Raw genomic sequence first — 18,636 nt, 5'->3', positions numbered from 1 at the left:
CTTTTTCCAAGATGATGATGACATGATAGAGTATGATCAGCTTTTAAGGTTGTAAAGTGGCCAAACACAGTTTTGCAACAGAAATTGGAACAGTGCATTGCATACTTGATGAGATCAGTCATAATCCCAAAGTAATTAATCTAGCCTTGGAAAGTAATGATCATAATTGAGTCAAGCCTTGGTAATGAAGTCACCAGATACATAAAGAGTCCAGCAGCCAGTCAAAACCTTTACCATTTCGTGAGTAACCTTTGTAGAGTATGAGTAACATTTTGAAGACACGAGCACAGAGCTTAGAGTCAAAGTATATAAGGGGCATCTTTGACTTGCGAGTTAAAAAAAAATTAAATTAAATAAGTGCTTTGTGGATCTCTCAGAGTGAGGCACACAAAAGGCAATTTTTTTTTGGCTGAATTAATTTGTCTAGAGCAAAATACTTTACATTGTCTATGAGGATTAATGCAACACTAACAGATAAAACACAAGGGGAAAAATACATCAACTGTTTCCCATTCTCAATTGACACTTTTATTCAAACAAACTCCACTATAATTTATGTTCTTCAGCTCATTACCTTATCCCTTTCTATTTCTCTTCATGTTTTCTATTAACATGGAATAATTCAATAACTTGCTCTTTTTACAGTGTGGATCTTTTCACTACAACATTGTACTTCAGAAAAAAAATACTACTCTTAATTACAATTGAAAACTTTTGGATTAATTCCCTTCCTCATCATGTGATATTTATATTAAAAGAATGAATGTATCTCTCCATTTTGGCCCAATATTACATGGTAAATACTCATGGAATATCATGGCCTATTTTCAATAAAACCTGTTCCAGACTATCATTAAGAACTTAATACTTTTTTTCCTTCTAGCTTTTTTTCCTTCTTCTTTTCCTTAATCCCTAAGTAGCTAAATATTTAGAGACATATAAAGTATAAACATTTCTTCCTAAATTTCCTGAATCTTGAAATACACAAATATGAGTTTCTACAAAAATAAGTGAAAAAACCCTCTCAAAAACTAGTCTTTAAACCCCTTTGCAGCCAAACCCCACTAAGAAGTCCTGTGCTGATGCAAATTTACTTATTTGTTTTCAGAGTTCTTACTTGTTTGTGTTTGAAACTCCAGGTTACTTTACATCTCCAGTGCTGGGAAATTCACTGTTACTAACTCTCAACATACTGAGTATGTCACATAGGTGTGCAAACTGCAAATTGTGTGATGCACTTGGTACATCATATGGACAGGAAAGGGGTTAAGACACAAGGATTATGTACCTGTACCCCAAAGGTTAACAAAGAAGACTCTTTCATACTATAAAGTTTGTTTGAATCTAAATCTATCCCCTTTATTTGAACCCAGAGATATAATATATATTTTGCCAAACTGCTTTCTTGGTCTGTACCACAAGTTTGGAACCCTATTTTTCTGTTTTAATTTATGGCCTGTGCACTTTGTGCTTGGGACATAACTCTTAGAGGAAAAAAACTTGGTCACTCTGTAACTTACAGTATGGAACTCAGTTAGTAAGAAGTATTTATAACAGAATCTTGGATATGTCCTGAGCCTTTTTTGGTCTCTTAAGAGGGTAGAAGGCCCACACCACAATTTGAACCATAGCAATTATGAGAGGAATGATACACAAAAGGAAAAACATAGCATCTAAAAGTTGCCCTGGTGACCCTGAAAAGAAAAAAAAAAAAGAAAATGATTGGTAACTGATGTGTGAAATTAAATGTGAGTTGAGTTTAAAGAACTGATCCAAACAAAATGAAATGTTGTTGGAAAGCTTCCAATAACCATTATGATTCAACAAAAAGAGGTTGTAACCCAAGTTGTTGGTAGTTACATCAAGCATGTTATGCCTCAACTTCTTGCTGGGTTCAAATTTTACAAAACAGAGAAAATAATAGAGAATTGAACCATGAAAAGGTGATACTTTGGGAAAATTTTTCACCTCTTACTCAAAAACACATTTTCAAGTTCCAGCTCTTGTCACTGACATTAACCTCAGAGTGATACTTTAGGTAATTTAATTCAAAGAATAAATAACAAGCATAAATTAAAAGTAACTAGTATGAACTGGACTTCAAAAATTCATGTACTTGTTACCTGAAGAGACTTTACTATTGCCTTGGGTATCCTACAAAGATAGTTGGAAACAAACAAATGATCAACAAATATATTATTTAACAGTGCCAAAATGGCCAAAAACAAATGTACAAAAATAACAACCAAGTAAAAGTTGCCACACGTTGTAGTCCAATGAAATTCTCAGAACAAGACATTCAATTATCAATCATTTAAATGAATAATTGTGATGAAGAACTACCTGAAAAGACATGTTAGCTGACAGTCAGCTGACAGTCAGATGACTGTTAACCGCCTGAGCACTTTGTCATTCAAGAGATTGCAACAGGAACTCATTTAAAGAAAGATTAATTGAATGCACACTAAGTTCACCATAATTTCATCAAAGTTTTTTGATAGTGGCCTGTTGGTAACCTGTCAGCTGACAGGTTTTTCCAGGGAGATTTTCTTCACAGTTACCAATATTTGGATACTAGTCTGGGATTTGCAGCGTTGCAAGAAATTTTAGTACAGTAGCATTGACAAAAGTGTTCTTTTCCAGTGTTTAGACCATCCATGTCATCAGGAGCCTTGATGCCACAGAGTTAAAATTTGTGACTTGCTGAAAAACCTTCCAAAAAGAAAAATGCATCTTACCTTGTATCCATACCAGGAGAGTATGTGTACCACCATCATTGGTGCTAGAGACTGTGCTGGCTTGGTAAAGAGAGCATTGGTACCAAATATCATGGAGGACACAGGTGCACTTTAAGAACAAGGGGGGAAAGTATGTTACTGATGAAAACCAGACATGTCTTGTAAATGACTGGTAATCATGACTTAGTTGTAAGAAACCAAATATACTATCATTCAATCAAATAATGTCACAATGCCTCTGTCTACCCAGGAGCATACATGGGTACTGACAAATTGTAAGGGAAGTGTAATGAAATGCTGGAGGGTAACCATGCGATGGACTAGTATCCCATCCAGGAGAGAGTACCAATACTCCTTGGTTGCTTCATACTATAAAAAACCTGGCGATCAAGCTCCAGCTGCATGGGCCACTTGGCTAGAGTGCAGAATTAACCTTTTTTTTTTTTTTTAACCCAAACTACAGGTCCTTTACTCACTTTCTCTGGTATTTTTCCATATCAGCATCAATTATGTCAGAAACAGATAGATTGAACAATGAGAATGTGGCATCAGGGAGAGAGCTGAAATCAACACACAAACTGTGAGAGCTGGCTTATCATGATTAATTTCCCTCTAAATAGCAAACCCTTGAACCGAACCCTCAGCCTTATGAAACAATTATTCCACAATACCCAACAAAATAATTCCACTCATCAATTAAAGATTTTTTACTACCCAATAAGAATTGATCAATATTAATTGAAGAATAAGCGTGTAAGTAATGAACAAAATAATGATATGTACATATACGTTGTAGTTCAATTTTATCCTTGGTTCAAATTTTATTTTCCTTTGTTTCAAACTCATTATCATACATTACAATACCCAAAAACAAAAGAAAATAATATATAGATTTAGCCAAGCCTAAAAGTGGAGCTCGCATTTGAACCAAGGATAACATTGAATCACAACATATACATCCAAAATAATTTTGTCTTGTCACCAGAGTTGATGATGTAAATTGGCCACCATAATGAGTTTCTAAAGCTGAAGTTTCAAGCATTAGCCCTTTGTCAGAGTTGCTAATGTCAGAAGGACTCATGCTTTAAAAAATCTTTATGGTGGCTAATAAAACCACATCAACTGGAAATATCCAAACTAATGCAGCGCTAAAGTTTCTTTTAATTAATAGCTTCCCCCCTTTATCAGATATACGTACAACCAATATCAAAGTTTATTTTCATTAGATATAAAAACTTACTTGTCTATGATAAGAAAGAAGTAAAGAGCCCAAATGTTACTCCTTCCAGCCAAAAATACAACTACAGGCAGTGACAACTGTAAATAGGTTAAGAAAAAAATTGTAAGCTGTTTTCACTGAAATAAATGTTGATCTTAGGTGTACTTAGGAAAAAATAATTTATTATAAATATATAAAACTAGCCTATGCTTACTGAATACTCTTCACTAACAATACAAAAAAGTAATGATCACATCATCAATGATTATTTAATATACATGGTTTACCTCCATATCTCATTTTAAGTTGCTAAATAAAAGAAACCCTTCTACCCCTAATGTGACTAGCAAATTCTCCTTGTCAGCACCTTAGGAAATTTATGGAGAGCAGTAAGGAGAATATGTATACTGATGTTAGGGTGTAATGGGTCAAAGAATGTCCATGCAAACAGGCTGTATTTTACATTAGAAACATTGAATCAAAACACATGTTTGCCTTTCTCAACAGGCTATTAAAATGACTGTGAATCTATGAAAATCATATACATTGTATGAGAACAACAGATCAAGAGATGAATAAAAGCCATTGTTGCAGTAGTTAACACTACTTAATAAGCAGTAGTGAAAATAAAGCCTAAGAGAGTTAACAAGCTGACTGAGAGATGGCCATTTTGTTGGTTCATAATAAATTATGATTAACAAATTTTAAAAAAAATGGTAGTATGTACAAGAAATATATAATTTTCTTACCTTGACATAGAATGACCACAAAATGACCTTGTAGGAGCCAAACTTAGCTAATAATGGACTTGTTAATAAAACAAGCAGCTGATGAAAAGATTTGCAATAACTTTTAAATGAAGTAAGGACATCATCATTGCAAAAACAGTTTAAAAACTAATCAGTCATCAGACAATTAGGAGGAATGAAGCTTAGCTTAAAAGCCTCTTTTTCTTGCACTGCATACTGTAGGGTTTGTTCCCTTTTTCAGTAACAAATTTCAAGGATGTTTCCAGGACTCAGCTTGATTTTTTCAGGACTCCAAATATCACTTTAAACCCTTTAACTCCTGAGATTTAAAAATCAATTCTCCTTGTGGTCTACATACATCTCTTATAATATAAAATTCTGAAAACTTTATTGCTTGTGAATGAGTTAAGCAAATTTCCTTTCTAAGTTTTCCAGGACCCATACGGACCCTGATACTACATACGTCCTGCCTGCCTCAACTATTCCCAAACTAGCAATTATAGAGGGTGTCAAGGGTTAATTAGACCTAAAATTAATAATATGTGATGCATGAATGTTTACAAAAAGGCAAGATAGGATAAGATTTGAAGTTTTCCTTTTACATTTGTGACACATGAAATGCTATCTAAAGTACAAAAGATGCCTGAAAATTCTTGGACCTGAAAACTTCTTTGCTACCCTCATTATCATTACACAAAACAAAGGGGGGGGGGGGGTTGGCTGTAGAAGAACACTTGACATGAAGAATAGAAGAGAGAGCTTCTCTTTTTGAATGGTGAGTTTATCAACCCTATAAGAAACCCCTTCCCATCAGTAAAGAAGATAAACTAAGAAAACAAAATCGAGAGTTGATACCTACCCTGGGTACCAAGAATACAGACCCAGTTAATAAACTGTACAGGACCTGAAAATGAAACATTGTCAAAATAAAAAGCACAGTCACTTTACACATGTATAATATTTATTGGCCTCTAGCTACAAAGGGCATACATGTTATGAGCTTATAGTGTTATGATTGTTTTTTTTCATCTATATAATATATATGAATGTGTTTTGATTTTTTTAATTTCAAGAAAAAATGTCTTCCTTAGTCATTAATTTTTCGATGTTTTTGGTATCCTAGTTTTTAAAAGGAAACATACAGCTTTAAGTCATAATATTATGATTATCATATGCTTCATCATAAAGAGTACATCAAAACTATATTCCTTTGATTGATGTAGTTTTAAAAAAAGTATCCAGTAAATCTTTTGTAAAGAGGAACCATACCGAAGAAATTCAAAACTCTAGCTGAATAGAATCCTGAATGCTTAAACTGTTTACTAGTGTCTTACCATTTACCACATAGTTAAATTTATTTAATACATTTTTGCACAACATTGACATCAACAGTTAATAATCTATTTCATATCTTAGAGATCATTCTATTACAAATAAGTCAAAAGGCGGAAGCTTACAGCTGGAATGACACCAGGTCCTATAAGGTGCTCCGCAAAAATGAGAAAGAAGTTGCTGCAAAATGTCACATGAAAAACCTGATGAGGAAAAAGTATGTAATTATTCGATCTTTTACCACAAAAAATTGTTTGGTGGTGACTGGGTTGAAAAATTGACTATTAATTCTAAATTTAAAGTATTGAAATATACATGTATTAGTTCATAGTGTGATAGGATTCATTACTAAAGTCTGAATCCTTTACCTCCCACAAGTGATTAACATGTAACTTCTCCCTATAATATCTGTACATTATCAAGCAAACAAGAGATGAGAATACTCAAATGTATCAAATAGAAGTTGTAATCTTAATTGATATCTAACACCAAATTCATGTAACTAATTTACAAGTAAATGTGTAGCAGCTAAAAGGGAGATTTATTTAACAATCAGACGTTGGGAGTTAAAGAGATAAACATTCATTACTTTTCTTGATAAAAATGCATTAAGAATACATTATATACTTACCAGATGATCTTAGACTATAGGGACTATAATTATATGATAAGTTTGCACATTCTTTATGGTGTCACCTTTGTTATTGGAATATGTATTTAAAAAAATTACTTTCAGATTACCTGGAAAAAATTCATGGCCACAAAACAAACTGCAAAATAAACGAAAATATCATTATTTACATATTAAAATCAAAAGAAACATACTTTTCTATTATTTTCTAAAACAATTTCTTTAACCTTATAAAGTATGAAATGGTAATAATTACCAAAGCTTCTTTGTGTTAATATTTGCTTTAAAAGTGTAAAGAGAGGAAGTGACTCCTTTGAAGTCTTTCCATCTGAAAGATTAAATGAACACCACAGTTTCGGACTAAATTACCGCAATCTTTAGTTACTATTTAGTTATACAGGTCTAGTTCAACGACAAGACATAATTCTCATAAGATGTAAAGTCAAAAGTGAAAGATCAGTTAGATGCCCCTTTCTGACTACAAAATAAATTCTGGCCCTCCAGTAGCAGTTGTAAGCTTAGGATTTGACAAGCAAGAATAGAGACATTTTCAATTGAGTGTCCAAAGCATACTGAGATTGCTTTGTACTTGCCTTTCCTTTGCTTTATGATTGGTCCAGAAAACTTGCACCACTTTATCAACCAATCAGATGCAAAACCCAACTCAATAACACCATGGTCAACCTTGTTTTCCTATTTCATTCAGTTTACTTCCTTTGTACTTGTAGTTTTCACTCACCCCTTGTGATTTGCCCTCAATTCTGATTGGTTTTCCATACTCAATCGAAATGAAATCTATTGCTCTAGCAATAACAGTTTGTTTATTAATTTTTACAACCCTTTAACCCCTAAGTGTGACTTGCCCCTACTTTTCCCTATTTCCCTAATGTGTGGCTCACCCCTGAGCCACACATTATGGTCACAAGAGTAAAGGAAATGATCAACAACTAAAGAGCCTCTTCAAGTGATTGTTAAACAAGTTCTCCTTGTTAGCAACTTAGGAAATATGTAAAGAACAGTAAAGAGAAAATGCATACTGATATTAGGGTGTAAAGGGTTATGTGTGACAAGTTCTTATTTGTAAGGTATGCTCAACTTGTCACTCTACCCAGACACATACTTGTATTAGACATGTTACCCATAACAACTGATGTCACAATGATCCTATTATTGTATTCCTAAAAATTTGAGGTATGAGGAAATCAATTAGACGACATCTCTGTGACTCACAACCATCTTATGATGAAAATCTCTCCAAGTTGAAAATAATCCTTTTAGTTACACAAGTATCAATTTGTATGCAGTATCTTTCATATTAAAATTCTTTACCCCTTCACACCCCAACATCAGTATGCATATTCTCCACACTGTTCTCTATACATTTCCAAAGGTGCTGACAAGGAGAATTTGTCCATCAATCAAAAGCTTCTTTAGTTGGTGATCATTTACTTTATTCTCGTGACCCTACATTTTGATCCAGGGGTGATATTGTGTGGAGAAACTAATAGCTACTTACTCCTGGAAGTCAAATGGTTATTAAAAGTACCTTGATTTCCTTCACTACCAGACGCACTTGCATCCACAGCCACTTCAACATTCATACCAGTGTACCTCATCAGTAACCAACTAAGAAAAGCAACTATAATGCACACCGCTTGGAATGACTTGAAATTATTTTGCTGTTAAATTTTAAAAAAAGAAAAGAAATTGTCATGACTGTTGTTGTAACTGAGATTATAAATCTTAGAGAATCATTATTTTCACCATTAAGAAAATTTAAGTAGTATATCAAACATTAGGCAATAAATCATGGTTTGAATAAGGGTCAATGCCATCTTCAAATATGTTAAATGTGTACTGTAGGTTTGGAGAGTTTGATCATGATTTTATCTTGTTAGCATAATTATACAACTACACACAGGTGAATAGTGCTTTTACCAAGCTCCAGGATCTTTCTTATTCTATAACACACATAAGTATTGTTGGAGATCTTAAAGCTACAATGTAACAGCTACTGTATGATGCAAGAGGTTTACTCTTTTTTTACAATAACTATTTATGTAATAAATATTAGATTAAAAAACTAACTTAAATTATAGATACAGCTCACAAAACTTAATATTCAATTACAAGAAGTAGATTAAAAGATAAAATTTTGTATCAAATGAAGCTTATCAAAATCACATAATTGTGGACTTTAGTTGTTTGTAAAATTTGCTCCCTAAACATTTTCCCAGGTTTGTTTTCCTTAAGACAATTATATATAATCAAGCAAGAAGTTTACTTGGTACCCTACCTCATTCTGATAAACATTTGTACTGACTAAAAGAGCTGTTGAGCCAATAATAGATGCCACTTGTCTGGAACATAAAGAGAACAAATATTTACTCTAGATTCATTTTAAGCACATACATGTAGGTGAACAAAGCTTACGCAATCCAAAAAAGTACTCTAACTAATAATATCTCTATAAAGAAAAAAAACAACTTTGTGTAATTATTAAACTAAAAAGGACCCAACTGCAGTGTACAAGGTATTTATGACTTACATGACAATAACACATACTGTATTATCCTATTTTACACAATAGTATATTCATTTAGAATTTAGTTCCTTACGCATATTTGAGAGTTGTCTGTCTTTCCTCTTGTTGAGTTGAAATCTCAGCAAAAAGAGCACACTGGGCAAGTAATACTTCATGTAAAAACAAGAAAGGAGAAAAAAAAAGAATAAAAAAATTATTATGTGTTAGCTTAGTAATGCAGTGATTGATGTGATCACCAAACAATATCACCAAGTGTATGTCATTGTTTGTGACAATAGATTCCTGCGCAAAGCATTGGAGTCTAATGTTAATGCTAGTGTGATGTTACAAAGCAAATAGCAGATTGTGCTCTTTGATTAGAATAGTCTTAAATGTGAGAAAGGAATCTTTCACTCAAACTAATTTTATTTTGCCTTTGCTCCAGTTTACCCTCAGCTGATAACTAGAACTTTAATTAAAAAATATTGGTTGAGGAATGTCAGAACATATATGATTGACGTCTCAACCTTAAACTGTGATTAATAAGAATGTCATGACATTAAAAGATGAAAATGAAACACGTTTATATAAATTTCCCACACTAAATTTAATTATGAAAGGGCTCTGACTTATGAAATAAACTTGATATATGAAAATGACCATGGATTGTGCAAAAATGGTATAAAAATGATTGCTTATTGATTAATATCAGGAGCTGTAATTAAAATTTAACACCAATCCACATAACTCAAACCACAACAAACTTGAAGCATGTATTTGTTTCCCTTGGGATTTCAAGGTAGCAGAGTTTTTATACGTACAGGATTGAAGGAACTTTTACTGACAGTTTCTACATACCAAATGTGAACATGCCATCATATAAGCACAGTGAAGTCATTAGATGAAGTCCAACAACCCAGTCACCAGTTAAACCGAGCCAAGTCCATGGAAACCAAGGGGTTAAGAAGCTATACAAAATATACAGTGATAAAATTTAGTAAAAATTTGGCACCTTATAAGGATTGAATGTAATAATATTAATATGAGACATACCATTTAATATGAACTATTTTATCTATTATCCCTTTAACTCCTATGAATGACCAAGACAGAATTTCTCCTTACAATATCACTACAATATCAAGCAGATAAGTGATGAGAATAAAGAAAAATATCAGTTGGGAGATTATAAGTTGATTCAATAGCAAATTCTCCAAACTTAAACATTACAAAAACTGTATGGCAGACAGTTAGGAGAATTACTAATGAAATCTTGGGAGTTAAAGGGTTAATCTTCACCTCTTGACACTTTTACTCTGAATCAATACAATATCTAGCACACAAGTAATGAGAATAAAGAAAAATATCAACTTGGGGATTATTAGTTGATCCAATACCATAATTCTCCAAACTAATATCATACAAACTGTATGGCAGAAAGTAATGGAATTACCAAACCAAGATTTTGGGGGTGAAAAGGTTGAAAGAACAGTTACAGTATTAAACATTATTCAGGTATATACTTATATTTTAAAACAGTCACATAAAAGATGAAGAGATAAAACCACACTCAAGTGCAAGAAAAATAAAATGATAAATTCATAATAGGCAGTATTCCTGTCATTTACCTCACAGCAAATAGAGGAGCGCCATATAGGATAGCCAATCTCCGTTTCCTTAAAACCATCCAGGTAGAACTGTCCTGGTGAATAGTAATAATTGTGATTAAATCAATTAAAACTCTAAAGTCATACATCAAAAGTTGTATCAGATACACCACATACCATGTACATGCTCAAGGAAACTTGTAAATTCCTTAGCAAATATGTTGCAGTTAAATTTTACTCTTAAAATGAAACTTTTTGACAAGGTTGATTCTCAATTTCCTCTATCAAATGGATCTGATTAGTCAACTGGCTGCAACATATACTTATGCATTGATCATTTAAAGCTTCAACATCCCTGGGAATTTGAACTTTTGAGGATTGGCTCATTCAAGATCCCACCCCTTCCCCCCCATGCCAAAATTGCTTTCAAATACCCCACTCAATATTGAATGATTGTTAGTGTGATCAGCAAATGTTGTAGAATTTAGCAAAGTCATGTATTACTTTTTGGTGCTACTGTTGGGTTTTTTGTTTGTAAGCATTAATCAGTGAAGTAGAAATCATCTTTCTTGGCCATTTGCTAATGAAAGCAGTCCCTTTACCTTTTAACTCCTCCATTAAAACACAAGTGTTATGATGGATAGACTTGATGCTTTCAGTTCAATTGCTCCATCCCACCCAGGTAAGGTTCAAATTATCTCACCCTGGCATGGATGATAAGTTGCAAGAGGGGGAAGGGATGTTTAAGCCTTGGATTGATTGGTGCATGACAATTTACTCTTTTAGTAATAAAATGAAAATACCAACTAAAATAGGTGGGGATTTAATTTTTTACCTGGAAATATCCAAACAAAGGGTCATTAATGGCATTCCAAATAAGGAACACAACTTGAGCCACATTGAACCAGTAGTTTGAAATCCTAGAGAAAAATTTCATCAAACATTAGAACTGGAGAACACCTTATAACACACCACATGCACTCATAGTCCATTGATTGCAATATTAAAGGAGATAAAAAAAAAATTAACAAATGGATTCCACGTTGCTGTGCATTTGACCGGTGACAGATCACAGATGACATCACCATGTCATAAGAAAAAAGAAGTGGCACATGAGGCGCAGTCCAGTGTGTCACTAAAGTTCTTATAACATTTTGATGTCTTCTGTAATCTATTACAACAGTAACTGTACAGACCCATGGCAACATAGAATCCGTGTTTCATGTGATAAAAATTTAAAAATGAGGCGAGTGTCATCCAAGCTTTATTTTCACCATTGCTTAAGTAGTGTTCATAACTTCGAGGATCAATCTCATATTAATATTCATTTATCAATCTGTAGTTCAAATATTTGAGATTCACAGTCGTGGCTTCCTAAAGTAAGCCAGGCTTAAACTTCAGAAAACCAAAATGCAATTGCTATGATTAAACCACAATCTCTACAATAAAATCGACTGAAGGCTTTACTAAATACACTCTCGAACTTACTTGTAGACGTTGAGGAAAATTTTGACATAATAAAACGTGAAGATGGAATTCATCATCGTCGCAGCCAGTGTTGTGGCAGAGTAGGCCAGAGCATTCTTGTTTAGCTCCATTCTTTGCACCGTTGGCTTTCACAACTTGGTGTATGATATGAATAGTTAAAGGATTCTGACTGAAACTCAGTGTAACTGAATCGGAGAAGATGACGAGTTAACAAATAATCTTGCCTCCAGTAGTGGCCGAATTAAGCGCCATTTTGTTTTTAACTGCGGGCGAAGAGAGGTCAGCGGTCGGCGAATTTGAAATTGTTTTTTACGTTATGTAAGCATCAAGCCACAATATTCGACCTGCACCTTCAAGTTTTCCGATGTGGAGAAGTCTTTTTCCATTTCCCTACTGATGATGATCAGTCGAAAAATTTGACACGAATAGTTGCAACTAAAGGCCATTTTGGGGAAGCTGATTTTTTCTCTATCTGATAATTATTGTAGATTTACAGTTTATTAACACAGTGTGTATGTAAAATTACCACCTGTTTTCCTAAACTGACATACGAGTCACCATGATTTGGTGTTCTTATGGTTAATCCTTTAAAGGAAAACTTCGGTGTACAAAAATACAAGCTGAATATAAGCTACCTTAGGAGATTTTCCTCTTGTAAAAGAGGGTGTCCGAGATTTCAAAGTGTGGCGAAATATAACAGTCAGAAACGTGGATTATATTCGCAAGACTATCTCTCCAACTTGGCTGTCTGTGCTGTGCACAATTGATATCTACTTCAACATGTCGATAAACAGCAACAGGTAATTTAACTCATACCTCAATGCATAGTGCATGGAGGAAACGTCTACCCCTGCGCTAATTTCATTACGTTTCAACCTTTAACCATTCAAATAACAGTCCTATTTGATGCGGGCTTATAATTGTCAAGATCAGTTACAGTACTGGGCAACAAAGACGTCATTGAAAATTTAGTGAGGAGCACTGATATGTAATATAATAAAACGAATAAATTTGAAAATATAGTCTCTTTAATTTCAGTGTTTTTCCGTAGTTCCAAAATATTTAGAGAGGGCAAGTTTCATAGCAGGAACGCACGCAAAACATAACGCCTCAGGTGTTTAATTTTTACCGGTAGAATAATTAAGCACAATGAACAAACACGACGAAAAAACGAAAGGGAAAAAAACACACTACCGCTGTACTTCGTCTTAATTCTTCCCATTTAATACCAGAATTTCTTAGGAAGAAAACAATTTCTTCTCACAAAAAATCTATTTTGGCTGGAATTCCCATGTTTTTTTTCTTGTTTTCGAAACGGTCGCTGAGCAGGAACATTCGCCGACAAATGTATGTGCCGAAAAAAATATCACGATCTCTCAAAATGCGAATAACAGCTTTGCAGAGATTATCAAAGAGACAAATTGAGTTAGGAACGGAAATTTAATGAGACTCTTAATGAGCTCGATTGAATGGTTGTTTGCCAGTTGTCTCCAGTTTTTGTTTTGCAAGCTACAGTTTGAACGTTGCTAAGTAACCAGCCGTTTATTTAAAGAATAAACTTTGACCACACCTTTAGAATCTTTGTGATCGTCGCCGACTGACGGTGAACTGTGAACAGCCATCGTAAAAAACAACTTGACGTTTTCAGACTAGCCACTTGGGGAAAAAAATCTGATAACATTGTCGTAAGTAAGCTTGGTTTTTTACATTCTTCGTTTTCCTTTAAGTTTCACGTTGAGGTCAGTTCTTAAATTACTTACGTAGGAAGCTTGGAAAAACTTTGCACAATATCAAGAAATTTAAGAAAGCACTCGTCAACGAAGTTTAAGTTAGCTTAGGTAAGAATGGACATGCCTGCGTGTGTTCAGTTTGATTTTCAAAATAGGCAGCATATTTGTGCCGGAGGCATTGAATTGAATAGAAGAAAGTTAACTTCGCAATACCTACAGTTGACCAGTTTTCTTTATTTAACGTTCACGACAAACAGCTTCTTATAAATTACAAAGGACGCTCGAAACAAAATAGATATTAAATGTGGGTTGGAATTTTTCCCAATTCTAATTCCTTATTTCAGCAAGATCGAAATAAATTGCATCATTTTACGGCTAATTATGCCTGATATAGCAAACACCTCTTTAACTTTATTCAATTTAACTTCACTGATCTTCATCGATTTTTGTTTGTAATACTTTGGTGAGACTTCGAGGATTAATTATCAGGTGCTGGGGCTCTTATTCTTCCACGGGAAAAAAAACTCTCTTTGGGCCTTTCGCAATATTAAAAAAAATAGTCTTGATACTCTGACAAAATAATGAGGGGTCTCGTATCTCCCTCGGTAACAGATAATTAACTGCAATGCCGTCATTCGGACGATAACAAAAGGAATAGGTCACCAGCTATCTCTTCCTTATGAATAATTAGGAAATTCTTCGGGTATGCTGACGTCATGGACAGCAAACATACCATTTCCCAAACCAATCTCCGTTCACTCAGTAATTTTCAAAAGATTTCCCAGAAATCCTATTCACCTTTTTCCTCATTAGTGGTGCACCTTATCCAATCTCATCTCTCATCGCCATCTTATTCATTTCCGTGACTGAATCTTAATTTTCATCTCAACAGACGATGATCGGAAAAACGACGTTCTTGATCGTTTGCCTGTTGGTGCTAACCAATAGTGTACAAGGAAGACCCCTCTCGATGGTAGACAACCTATGGAGTTTCCATGGTGATAAGAATCAACAAGAACGCAAACTTTCACAAGTGGAGCATCATCTCTCTGACGAACAGAAAGGAGTTACTTGGTCGTCCGACCTCCTCCCTGACGTGTTTGAGGGCGATGATGTATCGGAATTGAATTTGAAAATCCCTCGTGTTAAAAAATACCTTAACGTTGTTGTTAAGTCCGAGGTTAGGATTAGCTTGTATAGAGATAATGAAGAAAAATATTTAGATAGCGGAAATTTTGTTGATCGAGATCGCTATAATGAAAATGAAAACGATGATGATTCAAATGATGTTTATGAAGAGGAAAAAGAAGATGGAAATGATGATGACCATGAAAAAAAGTTTCACGCAGATGACAACAGTGGTGAGAACTTTGACAACATATCGTCTGCATCAGCAGTTTATAAATTTCTGTTTGACGACAACGATAAAAATGATGATGATAAACCTATTGTTTAGGAACCTCAGGATTATGATAAGTTATTTGATGACATACTTGATAGTAACAAGAGGTTTTAAGAAATTTAGTCTAACATTTCTACAATATAGAATGAGTTGTCTACACTTGATTCATTTCGTTTCAACTTTTCAGACTTTATTAGGATATTATTTCACAAGTGACGCTGAATAGACTATTTTTACAGTTGGGTGCTTAGTTGCCAAGCCTTTGATTTGGAGTTAGGCTGAAGGTGATCTTGTTGGGATAGAGACCAGTATCACGAAGTAATTTACATTTGTATCAGTATCATAACAAGGTCACCCTTAGCCTCACTCCTATCCAAAGGCTTGGCAACTAAGCACACAACTATAAAATGGACTAATGAAACTATCTTTTAATTGACACTTAAGAATGACGACGTACTTTGTGTTTAATCTGTACACAAAAAGAACAATAAAGACTGAAAGTTTTATCTTTTGTGTAGAATTGTGGAATCCGGATGAATTCGAAGAGCAACTCTATGTGAGACTACATATAATTATGGATGGATAGTTCTGATAGGCCTACACGTTAAAAGCCACCTTCAAACTCTTACTATCTGTGATACGATTATGCACAGAAGTACTTGATTCCTTACTTTTACTAGAAAGTTGCTGTCTATGACTCTTACGAGATACAACCGCCCACAGCGTCAGACGGAAACGTCTATTCATGACTGTGTACACGAAGGGGTTGTAGATCACCGACGCTTTTGCCATAAGATCAGGAATTTCAGCTTCGCCGGGTGAAAGCAAATGATCGCCCCTGAAGATACTCATAATGCTGACCATACAGTACGGAGACCAACTCAGTATAAACACAGTGATGGCCACTACAGTCAGTCGCAGTAACTTAATTTGCCGTTTTCTCCGCCGCAACCTTATGGGTCTATTACCTGGAACGAGATCTTCACGGAGGAGCCTGGTAAGAAAATGTTACGCAGATGAAAGTAGAGTAATTTACAAATGACTGTCAAGGGTAATGATTGGTCCACAAAACTTGCACCACTCTCTCGTCCAATCATAAGCAAAACCTAAAACCAATCGCGCCTTGGGCACCCGCGTTTTCCCGCGCTTTCCCGCGCTCTACGCAGTTTACAAGTTTTCATTCTGCCTTCCCATTGGCACCTTGTGATATTTCCTCTTATTCTGATTGGCTGTTGTGATAACTTTGGGTTTGGTTTTACAACATTCAATCGAAAAGCGCTCTAACTACTAAGTGAGTCACTGATTTAGTATTAAGAGGATCAAGCTAATGGAAATGAATACTTTATATGAATGGTTTGGCTTATTTCAAGCGACTCTACATGGAGAATAAATACCATTTTTAAAAACTGCTTTGATCTAGCTTTGGGAAATATCTAAATATCTAAATTTCTGGTCCTGTAATTGCAAAATTGCTACTCTAACTCAGTCAGATAAAAATACTTCGAGTCATTCAAATGTCTCCTCTCTAGTTCTCTTGAACTAAAAAGTTTAGGAGTTTCAATAAATTTTGATTACAAATCATATGCCTCATTGCAATTGCTCAGCTCAAAAAGAGAACTCCTAAATAGCGCTGTTACATTACATAGTCACCTTAGCATTTGAGCCAAGAATACTAACCTGAAGATCTTGAAGTAACAAAGAGAGATGATAATCAGTGGAACGAAAAATCCAGCTGTGACCAGCAGCAAACTGTAGACCATGCCAATGGTTGAAATATCTATCCAATCAGGACCGCAGTTCATGCCAGCAGCCCCTGGGGAAAAGTGCGTCACACCAAGAAGAGGGGGAAGCATACACATCGCACCATAAGACCAAGGTGCTACAGTGAGACCGCAGGTCACTTTTCGTGAGCACCTGTATCTGGGCTTCATTTGATGCATGATATAACTCAAAACAATAGTCATCTCGGTGAAGGTGACAATAGATGCAATTCCTACAGTTCCGTTAGCGAAACCGTACCAGCTACAACCTGTTTCATCATTTCCGATGTCTCTTCCAGCAAGGAGCATGGTGATGGACGTGGGGTACCCAAATATGGTTAGGAAAAGATCAGCAAAGGCAAGGTTCACCATGAGTGGGGTCAAGGTTTCACTGCGCAGTGACGGTTGATAAAGGACGAGTATTGTCACTACGTTGCCAAGGAAACCAGCCGTGAGGATGAAAAACATAACCGCGATGTATGCTTTGTATCTGATGTCGTGAAAATGTAAGGAAGTGTCAGTTATTTCTACGACATTTGACCAATTGACAGGAGACGTCGTTGTGATCATTGTGTAATTTCGTTTGTTGATTTCGTGTCAAATATGGTTGTTTAATTTCGGAAGCTGAAATTGCCGCAGAGCTCCGCTGCAGCAAACTGAGGAAGGAAAGAGATAAAAATGAAAACTTACCACAGAGCAGTCATTTCAGATAAAGAAATACCTGACAAGAAAAAATTTCCAACAAGTATTTATCTCTTTCTCTCTGATTTTATTTTACAACCGTCAGTGTTGCATTTAAAAGATACTGCTGAAGTTAATTCGAATAAAGCTTACCGAGTAAGGAAAGAAAATTTTACAGCCAAAATGTCGAGAAAGTAGGTAACAGGACAACTTTAAGAGGGAAGCAGTTACCAGCTTCTCGTGGCAATTATTCTGGACGAAACGCGCTTTGAAGTTCTGGAATTTTTGTTATCGTAATATTTGTGTATCATGAAGATCAGTTGCTCACGTGCGTGGATGCACGTGACCAACTGAAACTGTCAAATCAAAGTTCTTCGACGCCAAAGGATCACGTGCAGTGAGCGACATGCAGTAAAACTACTAATCGAGATCGGAATCAGCATTCTATTTCGAAATAGGAAACAAATAAAATGATTCAAATTAGAATTATAGCTAAATTTCGTGTACGTTTAGACTTGCATAAATTGAAATAAAACGCCAGAGCTTTTTCAAACGACTCCCAAACCATAGTGGTTCCTCCACAATTGGAACATTTTATACTAAAAAATCTTACAGTTCACTTCAGTGAAACTAGGGCTCCACTTTTAGACTCTTGAGGTAGTTTCCATTAACAGGGGATGAACTCAGCTAATTGAAATACTCTATTTTTATTGCATCTGTCGATGAACTTCTTAAAAATGAGTTCAGGTTTTGGTTGCACGGTCAACAAAAGTCA

The 18,636-nt window shown here is 34.9% G+C and overlaps 3 protein-coding genes across 3 annotated transcripts; 1 reads left to right on the top strand and 2 right to left on the bottom strand.

Moving 5' to 3' along the window:
• Positions 1-505: 505 nt before the first annotated feature.
• On the bottom strand, positions 506-12,580 carry LOC113679235 (solute carrier family 68 member 1). The gene is made up of 17 exons (XM_089189380.1): positions 12,289-12,580; positions 11,636-11,720; positions 10,822-10,895; positions 10,052-10,161; positions 9,288-9,363; positions 8,966-9,029; positions 8,216-8,348; positions 6,926-6,997; positions 6,780-6,808; positions 6,164-6,241; positions 5,566-5,610; positions 4,707-4,784; positions 3,979-4,055; positions 3,215-3,298; positions 2,739-2,847; positions 2,124-2,154; positions 506-1,694 (listed from the first exon to the last, which is right to left on the bottom strand). The coding sequence occupies exons 1-17, from the start codon at positions 12,396-12,398 to the stop codon at positions 1,549-1,551; spliced, it is 1,401 nt and encodes a 466-aa protein (XP_089045506.1). The 5' UTR covers positions 12,399-12,580; the 3' UTR covers positions 506-1,548.
• Positions 12,581-13,874: 1,294 nt separating this feature from the next.
• Positions 13,875-15,791, top strand: LOC149036511 (uncharacterized). The gene is made up of 2 exons (XM_089189415.1): positions 13,875-13,973; positions 14,911-15,791. Exon 2 carries the CDS (start codon positions 14,914-14,916, stop codon positions 15,472-15,474), a length of 561 nt encoding a protein of 186 aa, XP_089045541.1. The 5' UTR covers positions 13,875-13,973; positions 14,911-14,913; the 3' UTR covers positions 15,475-15,791.
• On the bottom strand, positions 15,585-18,357 carry LOC113679234 (melanopsin). Its single transcript, XM_027196184.2, has 2 exons — positions 17,098-18,357; positions 15,585-16,414 (listed from the first exon to the last, which is right to left on the bottom strand). The coding sequence occupies exons 1-2, from the start codon at positions 17,748-17,750 to the stop codon at positions 16,018-16,020; spliced, it is 1,050 nt and encodes a 349-aa protein (XP_027051985.2). The 5' UTR covers positions 17,751-18,357; the 3' UTR covers positions 15,585-16,017.
• Positions 18,358-18,636: the final 279 nt, after the last annotated feature.

The sequence above is a fragment of the Pocillopora damicornis genome, chromosome 12, assembly GCF_964200805.1.
Source record: "Pocillopora damicornis chromosome 12, jaPocDami1.2, whole genome shotgun sequence".
In the NCBI taxonomy this organism is placed as follows: domain Eukaryota; kingdom Metazoa; phylum Cnidaria; class Anthozoa; order Scleractinia; family Pocilloporidae; genus Pocillopora; species Pocillopora damicornis.
Note: the sequence above shows the minus strand (reverse complement) of the source record. Positions and strands in the feature narration are given on the sequence as shown.